The sequence below is a fragment of the Lynx canadensis genome, chromosome D3 (assembly GCF_007474595.2).
Source record: "Lynx canadensis isolate LIC74 chromosome D3, mLynCan4.pri.v2, whole genome shotgun sequence".
NCBI lineage: Eukaryota > Metazoa > Chordata > Mammalia > Carnivora > Felidae > Lynx > Lynx canadensis.
The window spans coordinates 68,314,575-68,333,883 of NC_044314.2; the positions used below are offsets into that span (position 1 = coordinate 68,314,575).

At 52.6% G+C, this 19,309-nt stretch overlaps 1 protein-coding gene and 1 long non-coding RNA gene across 5 annotated transcripts in view; one reads left to right on the forward strand and one right to left on the reverse strand.

Annotated features, from left to right (window-relative positions):
* Window positions 1-106: 106 nt before the first annotated feature.
* Window positions 107-7,219, forward strand: LOC115527941. Its single transcript, XR_003973113.2, has 2 exons — window positions 107-1,463; window positions 7,030-7,219. It is a non-coding gene; the product is annotated as an uncharacterized LOC115527941 (long non-coding RNA).
* TPST2 (tyrosylprotein sulfotransferase 2) overlaps window positions 2,432-19,309 on the reverse strand; it is a 52,678-nt gene continuing 35,800 nt past the window's right edge. For 3 of the 4 annotated variants that reach the window (XM_030335718.1, XM_030335716.1, XM_030335717.2), the window contains exons 3-7: window positions 15,290-16,195; window positions 11,950-12,148; window positions 7,736-7,786; window positions 4,914-4,962; window positions 2,432-2,945 (exon numbers count right to left, since the gene is read on the reverse strand). In XM_030335718.1, the coding sequence (XP_030191578.1) occupies window positions 4,921-4,962; window positions 7,736-7,786; window positions 11,950-12,148; window positions 15,290-16,131 (1,134 nt within the window). In that variant the 5' untranslated portion in view covers window positions 16,132-16,195 and the 3' untranslated portion in view covers window positions 2,432-2,945; window positions 4,914-4,920. Of the gene's footprint in view, window positions 2,946-3,378; window positions 3,526-4,913; window positions 4,963-7,735; window positions 7,787-11,949; window positions 12,149-15,289; window positions 16,196-19,309 lie in introns of all 4 variants that reach the window. The other variant, XR_003973112.1, reaches the window with a different exon arrangement.

The following is a 19,309-nucleotide window of genomic DNA, read 5'->3' on the forward strand; positions in this document are numbered from 1 at the left end:
AAAAAAAGAAAGGAAGGAGAGAAAGAAAGGAAGAAAGGAAAGAAATAAAAAAAGAAAGAAAGGAAAGAGAGAGAAAGAAAGGAAGGAAGGAAAGATAGAGAGAGGGAGAAAGAAAGAGAGAGAGAGACCTGGCTGTCCTGAGATCACCGCGCCGCGAGGAAGCCCGGGCCAGCCATGTGGACAGGCTACACGATAGAGAAGCCCCTAAAAGCCTCTCCACGCTCCAGCCCCCAGGCCCACGCACCAGACACGTGAACGAAGAAGCCTTCGGCCGACAGCGGTGGTACCCTCCGCCCCCCGACTGCGGGAAGCAGCCATCTCTACTGCAGCTGACTTTCGGGACCGTCAGATTTCACAATAAGCCGCTGTAAGTCACGGAGCGTGGGGCCGGCTGGTTTTGCAGCCGACAGGTGCCCGGGACAATGAACGAGGCTGGGTGTGTCCCGCGACCCGGGGAGCGGCGACCGGGAGCTTCCCCGGTTCAAAGCTCCATCGGCTGTCCCTCTACTACGGTTCCAAGACCGGGAGAGGTAAGAGTTGCCTCGCGCTACGGGCTCACCACCCGGCCCCCCTCCCCCCACCGCCGCCTACAACCACCACCGGCCTCTCCCGAGAAACCCATGAAGTTTTGACTTCCCCATTTTGTAGATGAAGAAAGGAAGGCCGAAGCCACACAGCCAGTGATGTGGGGGACACAGGCAGAAGGCAACAGCAGATAGAACTAAATTTCCTTACAACCTGCAGCCCATTGACACATATTTGAGGCTCCCTACTGTCTTACTGCTAAAGCTTCGCTAGAGGGAAAACCACCCGGGTTTGACAATAGCTAGGCCTCCGGGATCCTGTGCACATGAAAATCTCTCTGGAAACTTCCCCTGAAAGTTTCCCCCAACTCCATGGTATATAACCAGTCTCTCCTCAGGGTCCCGGGGCGGCTCTTCCTGCCCACGGGTCCGGTCCCCGTGCTTCGATAAAAATCACCTTCTTGCACCAAAGACGTCTCCAAGAATTCTTTCTTGGCCGTCGGCTCCGGACCCCGCAAACCCCACTATCACCCCCAAAACCTCATCAGGCCAGTAAGGGGGCCTGACTCCCCAAAATCTACGCTCCAAACCACTGTGAGCCATTGCCTGCCCAAATCCTGGAAGGCAAGGGAGTGTGGATAGAATACCTTCACCCTTAATAAGGTATGAAACTGCTCTGGGCCCAGCCGGTCCCTCAGCATCTGCGGGCCGTGCAGCAAAGGCCTAACTCAGCGGGCTTGTACGTGCCAAAGAAAAGACTGGCCCTCGAGCAGCTTTTGAGAGGTTATCTCTCAGCCCTTGGAATATCCTAATAAAAGTTGTCTTTCCCTAGCAGGGACTCTGGGCCACAGCAGGTACGACCCAGTGGGATCTGTGGGGGAGCCTGGGAGCACGCTGTATCATTTGACGACTGCAGGGGCTGGAGACGGGGTCACTAAGGTCAGTCAGATGGGTGCCCCATGCCTACGGCTGACGCCCAATAAAAATGCTGCGCACCACGGCTCAGGCGAGCTTTCCTGGCCGGCCATACTTAATACACCGTGTGCACACTGTGGCTGGTAGAGTTGAGCCCCGTCCCTAAGCCTCCACCGGGTGAGTGTAACTAGAAGCTCACTCCTGGTCTCTCTGTGCCCGTCCTGCCTACTTTTTTCCTTTGCAGATTTTAATCCGCATCTTTTCGCTGTAATCAGCTGTGACTGGGGCGCCTGGGTGGCTCAGTCAGTTAAGCGTCCGACTTCGGCTCAGGTCATGATTTCACGGTTCGTGAGTTCGAGCCCCGCGTCGAGCTCCGTGCCGACAGCTCGGAGCCTGGAGCCTGCTTCGGGTTCGGTGTCTCCCTCTCTCTCTGCCCCTCCCCTGCTCGTGCTCTGTCTCTCTCTCTCTCTCTCTCAAAAATAAATAAACATTAAGGGAAAAAAAATGTTAAAAAAAAACAAAAACCCTGGGGCGCCTGGGTGGCTCAGTCGGTTGAGCGGCTGACTTCGGCTCAGGTCATGATCTCGCAGTCGTGAGTTCAAGCCCCGCATCGGGCTCTGTGCTGACAGCTCGGAGCCTGGAGCCTGTTTCAGATTCTGTGTCTCCCTCTCTCTGACCCTCCCCCATTCATGCTCTGTCTCTCTCTGTCTCATAAATAAACGTTAAAAAAAAAAAAAAAAAAAAAAAAAAAAAAAAAAAAAAAAACCCTGTGACTGTGGGTCTCCCAGCTAATCTGGGAGTCCCTCTAGCAAATCACCGATCCTGAGTGGCCTCAGGGGACCCAACCCAGGGGCTCAGCTGTGCCTTGCTGAGCCCCCAAGATGGGAACCTTATTCGCCGGTCATCAATCCACCTGCCAAAATCTGAAATGGGGAAAAAAACAACAAAAAACAAAAAAATCTGTTCGCTCTGTAAAGTAAGGCACAGACAAATGAGTCCCTGGTCACTTTATTCAAATAATTTTTTTTCCTCTGAAATCTGAGAAGAACTGAGGAGGAATCAAAGAAAACCTCATATATTAAATTCTTAAATAGATTCTTTGAATTCAAAAGTAAGTCAATAGGAGAGAGGCACAGGTGTGGGCCTTGTCCCCGCCAACAAAGCCGCCAAGGCAGTCCTGCAAATTAAGAAAAATGGCAAATCCATTTCTTTAAAAAAAAGTTCTTGAGGGGCAAGATAAAAAATACCGAAGTTTCAAAAGCCAGCCTACTTCCCACACTCTTCTTCGTTCTTCTCCACCCTGGGGGGGGAGGGGGGGTGTCCACAGGTAGAGAGTCTCCAGGTTAAGTTTTCGGTGATTCGGCTTTTTTTGCAAACATATGCAAATACATTCCTCATTAGCAGTCCTGTTTTGGCGATTAAGAGCAAGCAATATGCTTGGATTAGAGGTCCGATTTCCACTCGAATGCAAGGTGTCTTCTCCTCTGGGCAGCAATCTGCAGAGATCTGGACAGAGGATACAACGGCATTAGGTGCGGAGTAAGAATTCGGAGACAGACCTTTTGTATTTGTACGTGTGATCGGGGAGGGGATGGTCTCGCCACGTTCACACACACACAAACAGGTGCAGTTTCCTCTACGCGCCGCCCACGGCCAGAGAGAATTTAAATCGAAAAGCATCCCTCGGGTGGCAGGGGTGGGGGGCGCCTGGTTGAGCGTTGAGGTCATGGTCTCACAGTGTGCCGGTTCGAGCCCCACCTCGGGCTCGCTGCTGTCGTGGGCGTGGAGCCCACTTTGGATTTCTAGAAGTCCCCTTCTCACTTCTGCCCCTTACCTGCTTGTTCTCTTTCTCTCTCTCAAAAACAAACAAAAATAAAAATAAATAAATAAATAAATAAATAAATAAATAAATAAATAAAAGCTTTCCTTGGGTTCTTACCCACATCTCAGCCTGGGTCCACCCGACCTCAAAGATCTCTTTTTACTTATGAAGAGACCAGTGGCAATGACGTGATAAAACACCAGTGGGATTTTTGGAGGTGAGGGAAGGATCAGCATTTAACGCCAACTGTTCACCAGGGATGAGCTAAAAAAAAAAAAAAACCACCCTGTACGTGGTATCTCATTGAAACAGCAAAGGGAGGAATATATCTGGCTTCTGTCAACAGGAAGGTTCAAATTTCTACGAGTGAATTTTGCAGAAGGAGCACGAGGGGAAGGGGTTGGGGAGAAACGTGGAGAAGGAATCCTCACGGTCCGACTCTTGATTTGGGCTCAGGTCATGAACTCACGGTTCGTGGGCTGGAACCCCATGTCGGGCTCTGTGCTGACAGCGTGGAGCCTGCTTGGGACTCTCTCTCTCCCTCTCTGCCTGCTCCTCCCCATTCTCTCTCTCTCTCTCTCTCTCTCTCTCTCTCAAAATAAATAAATACATTTTAAAAACTTTACAAAATTAAAAATAAGATCGGGAGACCAAAACACAGACGCCAGGCAGGGAGCGTCTTCATAGTCTAGAGCAACGGAGAACAAGTGGGTTGTGACCTCTCTGTGGGGTCACCCGAGAGGCAGAGGAAGTGAACTTACTGGAACCTTAACGCCAGTGCCCACAAGCACAGCGAAGGGGCAAGGCTTCCTGGATTCCCCACGCGCCCACCTGGGCCAGCTCACTTCACCTCTCGGCCACCCTCGCGGGGCGGACCCGCGTGAACCCCCGTTTCTCCAGACGTCAGAAGCGGAGGCCGTGAGAAGTCCAATGTGAAGTGAGTGCCCGAATCTTTGACTTCCCAAGGTCAGAACCTGCGCCTCTCCCCCCTTCGCAAAATACGGGTGGATGGATATGCCCTTCAAATCGGTCCCCCAAAGCGAACTCTGGAAGAAGGTGACCTCGGGAGGGATTCTGCCGTTTGGTGACTCTGTGGCCTTGGGCAAGTCAAAGCCCTCTCTGGGCTCTAGTTTCCTCCGCTGTGTCCGCTGCCTTCCCAGGGATACTGAGGGTTAAATGAGTCCCACAGGAGTAGCACTCTGTCCAATGCCCTGGGGGTTATTCTTGGACCAGACTTGCTTGGAGCTTTTATTAGAACATTAATTGCTCTGGGCCAACCTGATACTGTTTATAGAAGCAGGATCAGCGTTCTGTGCAAAAATGTTCTGGAATCCCCACCCCCCCCCCATCACATTGGTCCCTGGCACCCCCCCTCCCCAAAGGCAGACAAACCTTTTCCTAGTTGGTTCGGCACTGGTCCCTGCCCCCACGGGATCCAGAGCTGGGTGACTAGTCTGTGATTCTATAAATAGCTCCCCCGGCCCGTCACCATGGAAACCCCCACAAGGGCCCTGGTCAGTCCACCTGGATGGACACTCCCCCCCCCCTCAAGGGAGGCTCTGGAAGGACAAGCTTTTCAGGGAGGGGCTCCCGAGCTGGGAAGGGCAGCCCCTCCTCCCCAGCCCCCTCCCCCGGGAAGTCTTCAGGCCTACCTGGAAATCATGAACTTCCTAAGTGGGAGGAGGTGCTGTTCTGGTTCACCTGGAGGAAGACAACACACAGAGGAAGGGGTCACGGCCAGGCTGGGGGGCCAGGGTCTCACTGCCCTGAGGTTCACCCTCAGCCTCACTGAGGCAGGCACACTCTCCCTCATCGGGGATTTACTGCACACTACTACAGACGGGCCAGGTGCTGGGGATGCCGTGAACATGACCGACCTGGTCCCACTCTTCTACAGGGAGAGCCTTAACAAATACATCTGCAAGATAACATCGCGTCCACCCACTCGTGGGCCTATACGAGTGACTTTGGAGCTACTTCCCACAGGGTGTCAGGAAAGGCCACTACAAAGCTGTTTGAAAAACAAATATGTGCTCTGTGTCCTGGGTTCCTGGCACACAGCTCGGAAAACCCTAGACTCTCCCTAGTGAGAACAAGCCTGTCTTGTATGCTAATGAGGTGACTGGCCTCTGGCCTCAGGATGCAGGCTGGTGGCTAGAAGGACGGATGCATGACTCTGGGGAGGGGAGAGGGGCTGGAGGGTGAGTTAATAACCAGTGATTTAATCAATCATCCCTGCTTCACGAAAGCTCCATAAAACCCCTAAATAACAGCTTCAGGAAGCTTCCAGATTGCTGAACACAGCCCAAAGAGGGTGTGGGAGTGCTATACCTCTTACCCCGCACCCTGCCCGGGGTAGCTCTTCCGTGGTTGTTCCTGAGTCGCATCCTTTATAATAAACCAGTAATCTAGGAAGTAAAGTGCTTTCCTCAGCCCTGTGAGTTGTTCTAGCAAATTCCCAAATCTGAGGAGGGGGTCATGGGGACCCCCAAATGGTAGGTGGCTGCGCGGAAATGTGGGTAGCCCGGGAACCCCGCCGTGGCTGGCGTCTGAAGCGGGCGCAGTCTCCTGGGACCGAGCCCTGAACCTGCGGGGTCTGCCACTAACTGTGGGGGTGTCACTGTGCAAACCGAACTGAATTTAACACCCACTTTGGTGCCTGTCTGGAGAATCAGAAACTGGTTGTTGGGGTTGGAAAACGCCCCCTAAGCCGAGATCTAAAAGATGTAAGTGAGGCCAGGCACACAAAGATCTGGCTGGAACAGCAATCCCTGGCAGAGGGAACAGCCAGAACAAACAGGGAGGGTGTTGGGTGCCTAGCGAGTGAATATCCCTTTTTGTATTCGCAGCGATGGCAGTGTGCGAGCCGCTTTGGTTTGCTTGCTTACTATTCTTCCATCTTTTGGGGTTCAGGATCATCATTTTAGAGGGCTGTAGAGGACCCGGAAGACTTTTTTTTGTGCCACCATTTACCTAACGGTTGAGCCACCATTTACCTAACGGTTAAGACTGAATCCAATTTATGCGATGCCCTGAATGGAGTCATGTGCACTCTAGAGGCCAGGGAGGGAGATGGGGGGAGGGAAGCAGGGGTCGGATGCGGTCTGCAGGGCAGCTCTCCCGGGTGGCAAGGTTCACGATGACAGGGCACATGCCGTGCTTTCACATTTTGCTCCTGAGCGAACACGAAAACACTCCCAGGCCAGCCAGCTAGACATCTTGAGTGTGGCCACACGTTCGGGTACGGTCCAACGTTTTTGTGAAACAATTTAGCCTGATGCTTCAAGAGTCTTCCAAAGAACTGGACCCTTGCACCCACCTATGACATTCCGTGACAATGGATTCTAAGGGAATGGCCCAAGAGAGCCCCCCCCCCCTCCAGCAGGAGGGAGGCAAAATCAGGATGATGGGCACATGCCACCATTTCTGCAAAAACTGGACAGGACCTTAGGGCAACAGTTAATTGGTGGCCCATAATGCGTTCCAGAGAATACTATGTAACCATCGGGAAGGGCAGTAGACAGAAAATCCGAAAGACGGGAAAACACGAAGAACGCGAAACCAAGCAGCCCATGCAATGGAATTGCACGGAATAGAAGATAAATAGTCAGGTGGGCCGAGAAAGGATAATCCGCAAAACTGAAGGGCGTTCCGGACGGTGACTAATTCCCCTCACCCCGGCTTGTGTTTGCTGCTCGTTACATCATCTTTTTGGTTAAACCAGGCGCTAAATCACCGCTGACTAATCTTGGCAATATTTGTTCACAGCGGCAAGACGATGGGGTCTCTGACTCCCAGAAAGGCAGCGTGGAGCCTTCCTCGAAGAACTGAGATGTGTGCAAAAGCCGGGGACCCCAGACAATGAGCATCTGTGATTTTGATTATCAAACTGGGGATCAGCATGGGGTGGCCCGCTCTCTCTCTCCCAAATTAAACACACACAGACTAAGAGTACTAAGCTTGGTATCACCACTTCATTTAAATGGGAGCTATGGCGTCCGTGAAGGGGGCGGTCCTTCCCGACATGATCCATGGACTGTGCCCCTCGGACATGCCCAGGATGTGTGGGAGGCAGGGCCATGGAGATGTGCGTGAGGACGCAGGGATGTCTGTACGTCTACATTCGCGGGGACGCCCACACCACGTAAGCCTTACGGGTCTCATTTTTTGGCTGACTGATGAAAATTCTGGGCTGGGTCACATGTGGGAACTGCCACTTTAAATAAAACTGAATTTAAGGCTAGAGACAGAGGGCTGGACAGAAAGTCCCCACCAGGGGCTCACGCAGAAGGGCTGTTGAGATTTGACCCTAGCTGGATCAGATACTTGGAGGGCCCCTGGCCCGGCTCCCCACCCCAAATTTTCTGACGAGGAAATGATCAGCAGATTAGAGAAGCAAAGTGTCCGAGGGCATCCGCAAGCTGGTGGGACAGCCCAATAAACCGATTTCAGAATTCCCCTTGGGGTTTCTAACCTGAAAATATCCTTTCAGATTGGCTGGTGTTTTATAGTCCCCTTTCAAGACCTAGGAAAGAGAAACAAAGTATCACTATCATAGAAATTATCAAAAATAAAATTCAGTCTGTTACCACCACCTTCCCATCTACTCATTTATCCACCCACCTATTTATCCATCTACACATCCATCCATATACATTCATCCTCCTACCCACCCATCTATCCACTCATCCATCTACCTATCCACCCACCCATCCACCCATTCACATACCCATCCACCCATCCATCCATTCTCCCATCCATCCACCTATCTTTACATCCATCCATCCATCTAACCATCCATCCACTCTTCCATCCATCCACCCACTCTCCTATCCATCCACCCATCCAACCACTCATCTACCCATTCATCATCCATCCATCCATCCATCCATCCACCCACCCATCCACCCATCCATCCACTCTCCCATCCATCCACCTATCTTTTCATCCATCCATCCATCCATCTATCCATCCACCCATCCACCCTCCCATCCACCTACCCTTGCACCCATCCACCTATCCATCCTCCTTCCCAGCTAGCCATCCATCCATCCATCCACCCATCCCATCCATCCATCCATCCATCCATCCATCCATCCATCCAACAAACATTTATTGACCTCCTCTTATTTCTAAGCATCATTCTAAGCTCTGGAGGTACAAAATTAACCAGACAATTAAAATTCCTTTTCTCCTGCAGCCACCATTCTAGAGGAGGCGCTAGATGATCCGTAAGTAATAAACACAAATAAACAAGAACATATCAAACCATGAGAAGTACAGTAAAAAAAAATAAGACAAAGGGATGTGATCAGGAGTGACCAAGAGGCTTCTTTTGCGCAGATGGTCACAAAGGACTTCTCAGAACAACTGACCTTTAAGCTGAACCTTCAATGACAAAGAAAACCAGCCAAGCCGAGCTCTGAAGAAAGAGTGTTCCAGGCACAGCACACAGGGCAAAGAAAATTCTAGGCCTTTCCATAACTTCTCCATATATAAGCCATCATATAGACCAGTATCGTCCAATAGAATATAGGATGAACCAACTATGTACTTCTAATTTTTTAGTAGTCACATTAAAAACAAAGTGACCAAGGGGTGCCTGGGTGGCTCAGTCAGTTAGCAGCCAACTTAGGCTCAGGTCATGATCTTGTGGCCTATGAGTTCGAGCCCCACATAGGGCTCTGTGCTGACAGCTCACAGCCTGGAGCCTGCTTCAGATTCTGTGTCTCCCTCTCTCTCGGCCCCTCCCATACTCGCACTCTGTCTCTCTCTCTCAAAAATAAGTAAACCTTAAAAATATATATATTAAAAAAACAAAGTGACCAAAAAAAAAAAAAAGTAAATCAAGTGAACTAATTTTCGTTAGATCTTTTATTTAACCTGATATATCTAAAATATTCACTCTTCGACAAGTAATTAATATAAAAATGATTAATGACAAACTTCACATACTGTTCTCCGTACCTGGACTTCAAAATCAGATACGTGTTTAACACTTAACAGCAACCCTCAATTTGGACCAGATTTCACTAGGCACATTTCAGTGGCCACACAAGGTTAACGGCTAGAGGCTGTAATGGACAGTGGAGGCAGAGACAATTTCATTAGCACTGGGGTCCTTCCAGTGCCCAAGTGTCCTGCACCCCAGGATCTGTTACAGGAACACACAGTGTCCGCATAGAAATACACACACACACACACACACACACACACACACACACACACACACACACAGTTTTCAGTGAGGGAACGTATCTTTGCAGTGACAGTAAAACTACCAGGAAGACTAAACAAGCGTCTTGCAACCCCTGGGAAGAAACCTCTTTGGAAGAAAACCAGGAGCAGCTTCCGTTTTAAACAAACAAACAAACAAACAAACAAACAAACAACAGAGCTTCAAAGAGTTGGTCTTCCTCTTCAGAATTTTTTAGAAGATACACAAGGTCAGGCCTCATTCTGGGAGCTTCCGACCTGCATTCTGGAACAAATCAGGGGCCTTCGCCTTTTAATGTTTTTTTTTTCTTTTTTTTTTTTTTTTGATGTTTGCTTATTTTTGAGAGAGAGAGAGAGGTGAGGGGAGGGGCAGAGAGAGAGGGAGACACGGAATCTGAAGCAGGCTCCAGGCTCCGAGCTGTCAGAACAGAGCCCGACTCCGGGCCCGAACCCACAAACCACGAGATCACGACCGCCAGTCGAAGTCAGATGCTTAACTGACTGAGCCACCCAGGCGCCCCAGGGGCCTTCACCCTTTAAAGAGGCTTCAGAGAAGTTTCCATGGGGCCCCTGGCTAAGAACACAGAGTCAGGAGAGCCCTCTGTCAATGAGGTCCTCATCCTGGTCCAGCTACTGCCTCTGAGAAGCACCCTGGGTGCTGGAGTTCAAGATCATGCTCCCAGCTGCCGTTTCTTCTTTTTAATCTAATTGTTTTCTCATCGTATGAAAACATATGCAATACATTATACAATAAGATAGCCTAGGTACAGAAAAGTGTATGAAACACATTAAGTACAGCTTAAAGAATACTTTATGAAAGCATAAGAATAATAAATAGCAAAGGCTTAGAATAAAAATAATGGGAAAAAAAATGGACCACATGGAGGTTGTGAATAGTCACACTGTCAGATGCAGTCTGAGCATCATGGAAGTGGACCTCTGGGTATTTCCACAAAGAGATGTTTGCAAAATCAATAGGTGTCAAGGGGGAGAGGACGTGCTGAGACCCGCTACCCTTCCCGCTACCCTTCCCGCTTCCCCGAGGGCAGAGCCTGCATGTGTCAGAGAGGTGTGAAAGCCTTGTTAGCATCAAATGGGGTCTTTCTCCTCCGGTCACTGAACAATTAAAGGGGAAGAGGGAGAAATGGGACTTTCTCCCTTTGCCGTTCAACACAAGAACTGTTCACTTCCTAAAATCAGCATGTGAGGGGCCCTGGGTGACTCAGTCGGTTAAGCGTCTGCCTACGGCTCAGGTCATGACCTTGCAGTTTGAGAGTTCGAGCCCTGCGTCAGGCTCACTGTTCTCAGCACAGAGCCCCGCCTCAGATCCTCTGTCCCCCTCTCTGGTTCTCTCTCTCAAAATAAAGAAATAAACTTAAAGATATTTTTTGTTTTGTTTTCTATTCAGCACGTGTTTGGAAATGCTGAGCGTAGCTGGACTCTTGGGGCACCTGGGTGGCTCAGTCACTTGAGCGTCTGACCTCGGCTCGGGTCATGAACTCTCGGTTCGTGGGTTCAAGCCCCACGTCGGGCTCTGTGCTAACGGCTCAGAGGCTGGAGCCTGCTTCGGATTCTGTCTCCCTCTCTCTCTGTCCCTCCCCTGCTCTGCTCGTGCTCTCTCTCAAAAGTTAGTAAACATTTAAAAAAAAAAAAATTAAAAAGACTCCAGGTCTTACTGGCGTAGGAGCTAGGAGCTCGCGTGTCCCCAGGCATGGGCCCCACGCTCAAATACTGTCCCTAACTTCATGCCTCCAAGGAAGTCAGCATACAGCACCCAAAGTAAACTAGAAGCTGTGACAGTCAAGGACGGACTTGCTAACTGTTCCTTTCCCCAGGATTACCTGACTTTAATGCTTCAGAAACATCTAGTAAAGTCATTTCCCTTGACCACCTTAACCAAGGAGAGCTTAAAGAGTAATTCCAATTGCTCCAAGCTCCCATCTGTCTGAGAAATCAACATTAAAATTTAAAGGGGCAGGGGCGCCTGGGTGGCTCAGTCAGTTAAGCATCCGACTTCAGCTCAGGTCATGATCTCACAGTCCGTGAGTTCGAGCCCCGCGTCGGGCTCTGTGCTGACGGCTCGGGGCCTGGAGCCTGCTTCGGATTCTGTGTCTCCCTCTCTCTCTGTCCCTCCCCCTCTCATGCTCTCTCTCTGTCTCAAAAATAAATAAAAACATTAAAAAAAAATTTAAGGGGGCAATAAAGTGACCAAGAGTTTATTTCTATTCAGCCTTAACAAAGACTTGAAGTACTTTCTAAACAGACAAATAGCCAGGGAAATGGGGGGAGAGAGGGTAAAAGAGAACAGAGAAATAGGATGAAATTAGGACATATGGAACTGCTGGTAGAAAGGCCAGCAGTTGGATTTGAGCTTCCCTGTGGCCCAAGCAAAAACGGAAACGGCCGTCATACAGATACAACCACCCCCGCTCCAGGCCGGGAGCACATCTCCGCGCGAGCACACGCACTCACCCGGTGGGTGTTGTTGACCACGATGGGGTCGGGGTTGCCGTAGTTGGGTGGGTTTGCGTAGGGGTCATAGCCGAGCCGCGCCAGCATGGGGGCGATCTGGGCCATGTCCCTCACCACGTCCCCAGGGATGTGGCCGGTCCACTTGGAGAGCGCTTCAAGGTTCACGGGCTTGATGACCTGGTCTGTGGATCGCTCGATCCTGGGGAGAAAAAACAGGCCGCAGGGGGCACAGGAAGACCCAGATGGCACCCGGGTGACCTGTGCCCGCCTCGGCTGTGAGGCTGCGGGCAAGTCACTTGCCCTCCTCAGCCCTCCTCTGTACGATAAGAGCCTCTGTGGCCAGAAACTGGAAACTGGAAGACAGTGGAAGGCGGTGAGCACTTAAAATCCTGCTCCCTTGATGTCTCCAACTTTTTAAAAATAAAGTTTTATTTCTGTGACTAAGATGGGTATTTCGTTCTGGAGAAATAATTATAAAACACGGACCGCCCCCTCCCAGCCTATCAGCTCCCTACCGAAACCTAATCTTAGCATTTGGGGGTCCACCCGCTCAATACTGTCTTCTGTGCTTTCAATGGGAGAGTGGCCAAGGGCAGACTCGGGGGCCGGGCCGCCTGGGTTCAAACGCCAGCTGTACCGACACTGGCTGCGTGGCTTTGCGGGGGGTTACTTCACCTCTCTGAGCCTCCGTTTCCTCATCTATCGATGGGAATAATGATCGTGCCCACCTCACTGGGCTGTCCTGGGGAGTAAATGAGTTAATGACAGACGAGGCTATGGCACACTGTAGGGTCTCAGTAAGCACTAGCTCTCTCTCTCTCTCTCTCTCTCTCTCTCTCTCTCTCTCTCTCACACACACACACACACACACACACACACACACATCCACGGAATACCTATGGTTGGTCTGCAATTTTAAAACAGCAATAATACGCTGTCTGTATCAGCTGATAACTTCGTTTCGCACCCGACACCTCCTCCATTTCTCCAGCTGTGTGGCATCCCTCCAGAGCGTATTTTTCCAGCCCCTAACGGTGGCCACTTAGGTTGCTATCACTTCTGCGGTCACCGTGGAACCACCACCACCTGGGACGTGTGTCCTCGCTCGCCCCTAGGACGGGCTTCTCGCACTGTCTGAATCACAAGGACCCTACCGGTCGCTGTCCGAGGGCCTTGTACGGCGGAGGGTGGGGCACTCCCAGGATCCAGGCCCTGTCTCCAGGTGCTTCCATCCCAATGAAGAGAGAAATTGGGAAGAAGACCAAAACCCAAAAAGATGTGGCAAAAGGAAGGTGGGACCAGGAGTGAGGAGAGCGGGGAGGCTGGGGAGGGTGGGGACGGGCGGTAAGAGCAAGGGTTTGGAGCGTGCGGACCAGGAGGGAAATCTCAACTCGGCCCCCTGTGTCTAAGGTCTCAACTACATGCGTGGCCTCTGCCACGACCTTGGACTTCCAGGATTTTATGAGACAGAAGCGACACAGGTGCATCCCAGAACATGAATGGGACACATGCTTGATCTGAGTAAAGAATCAATGTGTCCCAGGGCGCCTGAGTGGTTCGGTCGGTTAAGTATCCGACTTCAGCTCAGGTCATGATCTCACGGTTCGTGGGAGCCCCTGCATCGGGCTCGCTGCTGTTGGCACGGAGCTCGCTTGAAATCCTGTCTCCATCTGCCCCTCCTCCCCTGCGTGCGCTCTCTTTCTCTCAAAAATAAATAAACATTTGGGGCGCCTGGGTGGCGCAGTCAGTTAAGCGTCCGACTTCAGCCAGGTCACGATCTCACGGTCCGTGAGTTCGAGCCCCGCGTCGGGCTCTGGGCTGATGGCTCAGAGCCTGGAGCCTGTTTCTGATTCTGTGTCTCCCTCTCTCTTTGCCCCTCCCCCGTTCATGCTCTGTCTCTCTCTGTCCCAAAAATAAATAAACGTTGAAAAAAAAAATTTAAAAAAAAAAATAAATAAATAAACATTAAAAAAAAAACAAACCAATGTGTTCCAAAATATGGGGCGTGAGACAGAATGCTGTGCTCCACGGGGTAGAATATTACACAGCCGTCCAAAATGACGTCACGGTGGCATGCTGGGGCCCGGCGGGCAGGTGGTCCCATACACAAAGCGAAGAAAGGTTACAGGGAAACATGTTCCTGTTTCAGGAGGACTCTGGTTTTATCAACAGCCCCTGACAAAGGACCAGTAGGTCACAGATCAAAATCTGGATGGTGGGATTTTGGGTTCTTGTTCCTTACCCCGGGGGAATCGTCTCAATCTCCGACAGTAAAGATATATTCCTTAAGTTATCTGATTTTTTGGCTAATTTACAAAGATCCCAGCCCCAGCACTGACTGGCTGGGGTACCGGGCACGTGGGCACGTCACTGCCGGGAGAGTTGTCCCCAGCTCTGCTTGGGGCTCAAGAGCTCTTGGGGATGGGGTCTGATAGGGCCCAGCCATGAGGGAAAGGAGGTGGCGCTGTCCCGGGAAGGACTGCTCTCTCACTGGCCTCTCAGGGATGCTTGGGCCAGATCGGGATGGAGACAGACAGACGGCACCCTCCGATCCTGCGTTGTTCAAGCGCTCTGGGTCTCAGGAGAGGGACGGCCTCCCCAAAGGAGGAAGGCGGAGAGGAAGGGACAGAAGGGGAGAAGGAGGAGGGGTGTGGAGAGCTTGCGAGCACACACCCTGGAGTCCAGCAGACCTGGGTTCAAATCCTGGCACTACCCTTTGCCAGCTGTGTGGCCTCAGGTAACGTCTCGCTGCGACTCAGTTTCTCCGCCTGTCAAATGGGTATAAGAGCTGTTCTCCTGTCCTCAGGTTGGGAATTAAAGGAATAACGTGTGTTGGGGGCTTAACTCAGTGCTTACTACACCTCAGGCACGCATTACGTGGTCATGAGGGTGAGGATAATGAGTGGGCCGATAAAAGCGGTCTCTGTGCTACCATGGTGACAATAATAATAGGAATAATCGCATCTAACGTGTCTTGACCTATTTGATGCTCCCAGGTAGCTAGAAGGCTGCTCGATTAGATCCCTGCGCTACAGGTAAGGAAATGGGGGGCACAGAGAGGCTGAGTCACTCATCCAGCGGCACACAGGCGGTGGCTGAGCCGGGATCGGAACCCAGACAACCTGGTTCCAGATCCGTGTTCTGAATGTAACCTTCGCCCGCTACGACTTCCTGCAAAGCACATTCGCATCTGCTGGTTGGCTCAGAAACAGGGCAAGAGCGAGTGCCCCGCTTCTGCGGGTGCTGAAGCTGAGGCTCAGAGAGACAGCGGCACTCTGCCCACCCACTGCCTCTGACTCGGGCCAGGGGGCGGTGGGCGCAGGGCGAGGGCTCCACTCACTTGGACAGGGACACGCCACCCGGCTTGCCAATGAGGTCCTCGTGGTGCAAAACAGCGTCGCTCCAGGCAATGCCCAGGAAGTCCAGGATGAGCTTGAGGGAGCGCCTGGGGTGCAGCACCAGCTGCTCGTAGTACACGGGCAGGCACTTGTCCTTGCCCACCTCCATGCACTGGGCGTACATCACCTCGATGGCCTTGTTCCACTTGGTGAGGCAGTCGCGGTAGCTGCTGAGGTCAAAGCCGGCGATCGTGACCTTGCGCGTGATCATGGAGTGCACCGACGCGCGGCCGTCGCGCACCATCAGCAGGAACTTGGAGTTGGGGAACAGGCGCGACAGGTAGACGGAGGACTTGAGCGTGAAGGGGTCCTTGTTGCACAGCACGCGTGCCGGCTCCCCGTGCTTGGCGATCACCTCCAGGATGAAGGCCTGCATGGCGGCGTCCAGCACCTCGTCCGTCACGCCCGCCTCGTCCAGCCGCAGCTTCTCGCGGCCCGACTTGGACCAGGCCTGGCGCATGGCCAGCACGCGGGGGATGATGCGCGTCTCCTCGCCGCAGCGCACCTCGGGGTGGGCGTCCAGCATGGCGCGCATCAGCGTGGTGCCGCTGCGGGGCACGCCGCCCACGAAGATGAGCGGCATGGCCTTGCCGTAGCGGTACTCCACGCGGTCCGCGCCCACCATCACCAGGTCCTCCTGCTCCGGCCGCATGGCCCGCCGGGGCCCCCGCGGGCCCCCCAGCACCGCGCGGCACTCCAGCACCTGCTGCCCCACCTGGACCGCCAGCACCAGGGCCAGGGCGCAGCTGGCCGCCAGCAGCGCCCTCCGCACCGACAGGCGCATGCTGGGCCCGGGGTGGCGGGTGGGCCTTAGCGCCAGGTCAGCGGAGGGCGGGCGGGACTCGCATCTGGGGAGAGAGAGGGAGGCAGGAGTCAGGCAGGCCTGGGGGGGCTGCCGGCCCTAGCCAAACACGCTGCGATCGTATTCCTCATCCGACAGAGGGAGAATAACAATTATTAAAAAAAAAAAAAATTGTTAACGTTTATTTATTTTTGAGAGAGAGAGAGACGGGGGGGGGGGGGCGCGGAGAGAGAGGGAGACACAGAATCGGAAGCAGGCTCCGGGCTCTGAGCTGTCAGCACAGAGCCCCACGCGGGGCTCGAGCTCACGGACCGCAAGATCATGACCTGAGCGGAAGCTGGATGCTTAACCAATTGAGCTGCCCAGGTGCCCCGTAAGAATTATTTTTCAGTTGACCACTAAAGTATGGAAAATAATAATGCCCTGGGATGTCCAAATTCAGCAGCACGCCCACTTTGCAAGGACAAGGTTTCTGTGTGTCCTGTTCACGGAGGGCTCTCCAGAGTCTAGCACAGAGCCTGGTGCCTAGCAGGTGCTTCGTAAGTATTTGGGGGATGTGCCTTGGTCGACTGAGCAGGACAAGGTTCCAAGTGCTGTGACATGACGGCCGTAGAAACAGAAGGAAACCGAGGGCAGCTGGGTGCCTTAGCATCTGACCTCGGCTCAGTTCACGATCTCACAGTTTGTGAGTTCGAGTCCCACATCAGGTAAGCTTGAGCCCTGCTTCGGGTGAACAGACGTCCCGCTTTGGGTAAGCCTGAGCCCCACTTTGGGTGAGCCCCGCTTCTCTCTCTCTCTCTCCTTCTCTCTGCCCCTCAGGGGATTCTCTCTCTCCCCCCACCCCGCCCTTCTCTCTCTCTGCCCCTTGCTCCCTTGTGTTCCCCGCCCCCCCCTAAAATAAGAAAAAACAGAAGGAAACCAAGAAATGGAGAGGCTGATCACAGGTGCCCAGCTGGGGAGCAGCCAGGCTGGAGTAGAACATTCTGGCCCGGGCCAGCCAGCTCTAATGCCTGCTCTGAAGGACCACACCGCCTTGGTGAGAGATGCTTTTCAGGAGATGGTGTGGAATATGCTGTCCTGTTCTGGGCTTCTTCTGGAATCACTACTCACTCCCTCAGTCTTCATTCGGTGAATGGGTATTAAGTACAAAAAAGGTGCCGGGCACCGTGCTCAGTGCACAGGAAAGTGGGTAAGACAGCTGGGCAGGGGAGCGATAGCACACAAGCTATAGGCACCCAGTGAAAAGGGCTTCCCCTGTAAGAGGGATCGAGGAGGGGAAGGAGGAGGGAGGGCAGGGAGGGCCCCTCGGGGAAGGTGGCATCCAAGCGGAGTCCTGGATGAAGCTGGCCATGTGAAGATGCATGGAGGACTGACCCAGGCAGAGGGAACAGAGAATGCAAAGATCCCCAGATGGGAGAGGGTGGCCCCACACCTGGGAGGAGGGGGTGACAGCTTCTACCCGAGGAGGTGAGGGAAGACTTCCTGTAGGAGGCAGCCCCAGAGCCAAGTTCTGAACAGTGCACAGGTGGTTTTCAAACAGCCAGGTAGGAAAGAGAGAGGAGGGTGTTCTGGCAAAGGGAATGCCCAGTGCAAAGGCCACAGGCAGGTTCCTTGATGGATGCGAGCTTCAGCCGGAACCACCGAAGGACTGACCCAGCCTGCATCCCCACCACAGGCTGTAGCAAGCGGGACGTAAATATCAGAACGGAGGGAATGCACAATCTCGGCCCCGGGGTCCAAGCTGTCGAGAGCTTCAGCATTTCCTGGCTGTGTGGCTTTGGGAGAGTCACTTCCCCCATCTAAACCACAGTTTCCTCAGCTGCAAAGAGGGGTGGGGTGCACTGACCTCAAACGCTGAGAGGATTCTAGAAGCAACTAAGAAAGCAAAGATGAATCTCAGCCTGGGGTCACTGGCCGCCGTGGACATCAGAAAATAGCTGGGGACCCTCTCCCCAGGAAACTGTGCTTATCATATGCTGCTGACAATGGTGGGGGTTCACTGGTGCCCCGAATTCAGGGTCGGGGATGGGGAAATCTAATGCCAGGGCTCCTTTCAGGGAGAAGGCAGGCTGGGCAGGACAGAAAGCCACTTGGAAATCCCTCCCAGGACCTATCAACTTGTTCAAGTGCTCACTGAAATTCTCCTCTTCGACTTGAGACTAGAATTCTGTTATTATGTCAGTGTCTGTGCTCCTGGGGACCAGTCCATCACACTTTAGTTTAAATTAGAGCAATCACCCTTTCCTCCTGACACTTGGTGGGCAACGAGAGAATGGACCAGAAGGTGATGGGAGACGCACAGAAAGGAAGAAAAGGGGTAAGCTTTGGGGAAGCTGTTTCCAGAAAGGGTAAGTACAGTGTCTGTGCCCGTGTGTGTGTGTGTGTGTGTGTGTGTGTGTGTGTGTTCTCTAGTGTATATTTGGGGTCAGAAAGTGACTTGGATACTAAATATCAGGGGGAAAGGACTAGAAGAATGGACAGAATAAGAAAAATGTTACCAACACACCAGTTTTGGTTACTATTGATCATTCCTGTTCAGTTTAAACCAAAGCACATGAATTTTGGGTTCTTACATTTATGACGCACATGCTCAGCTAAAACTTTTACTATGCATTAGCAGCATTTAATGGGATCACCTCTATCACCCCTGGGGGAGGGACGCCTCGCCCTCAGCAGCTCAGAGAGAAGAAGCCACTGGCCTAGGGTCGTGTGGCCAGAGACAGGCCTGCATCTGACCAGGCTGAGGCAAGCTGTTCACTGTCCTCAGACAGGACACAGTGACAGGCCCCTCTCTGTCGCCAGAAGAAAACAGCTCAAAGCAGACAGGTCAGGCCTAAGCAGGAGAAAGCAAAGCCTAAGGGGTGCCTTGAAAAGAAAAAGTAGGGCAATGTGGTAAAAAGGACAGCCAGGGACCCACAAAACCAAAGGCAACTTCCTGGCCATCTACGGTCAAGGACCCCACTCTGCAGGGGCCAGAGCGCCCAGCCTGGGGATTCGGGCCAGTCTTCTACCCCCCACTATCCCGCTGGACCCCACCAAGGGCAGTGTCCCAGCATCCTGGCAGTGAGGACGGTGGGTACGAGACTCAGACGTGGCTTCTTAAAGCCCTGGGTTCAAATCCTGCCTCTGCTGCTTGCCAGCTGAGACAAGGGACTTCACC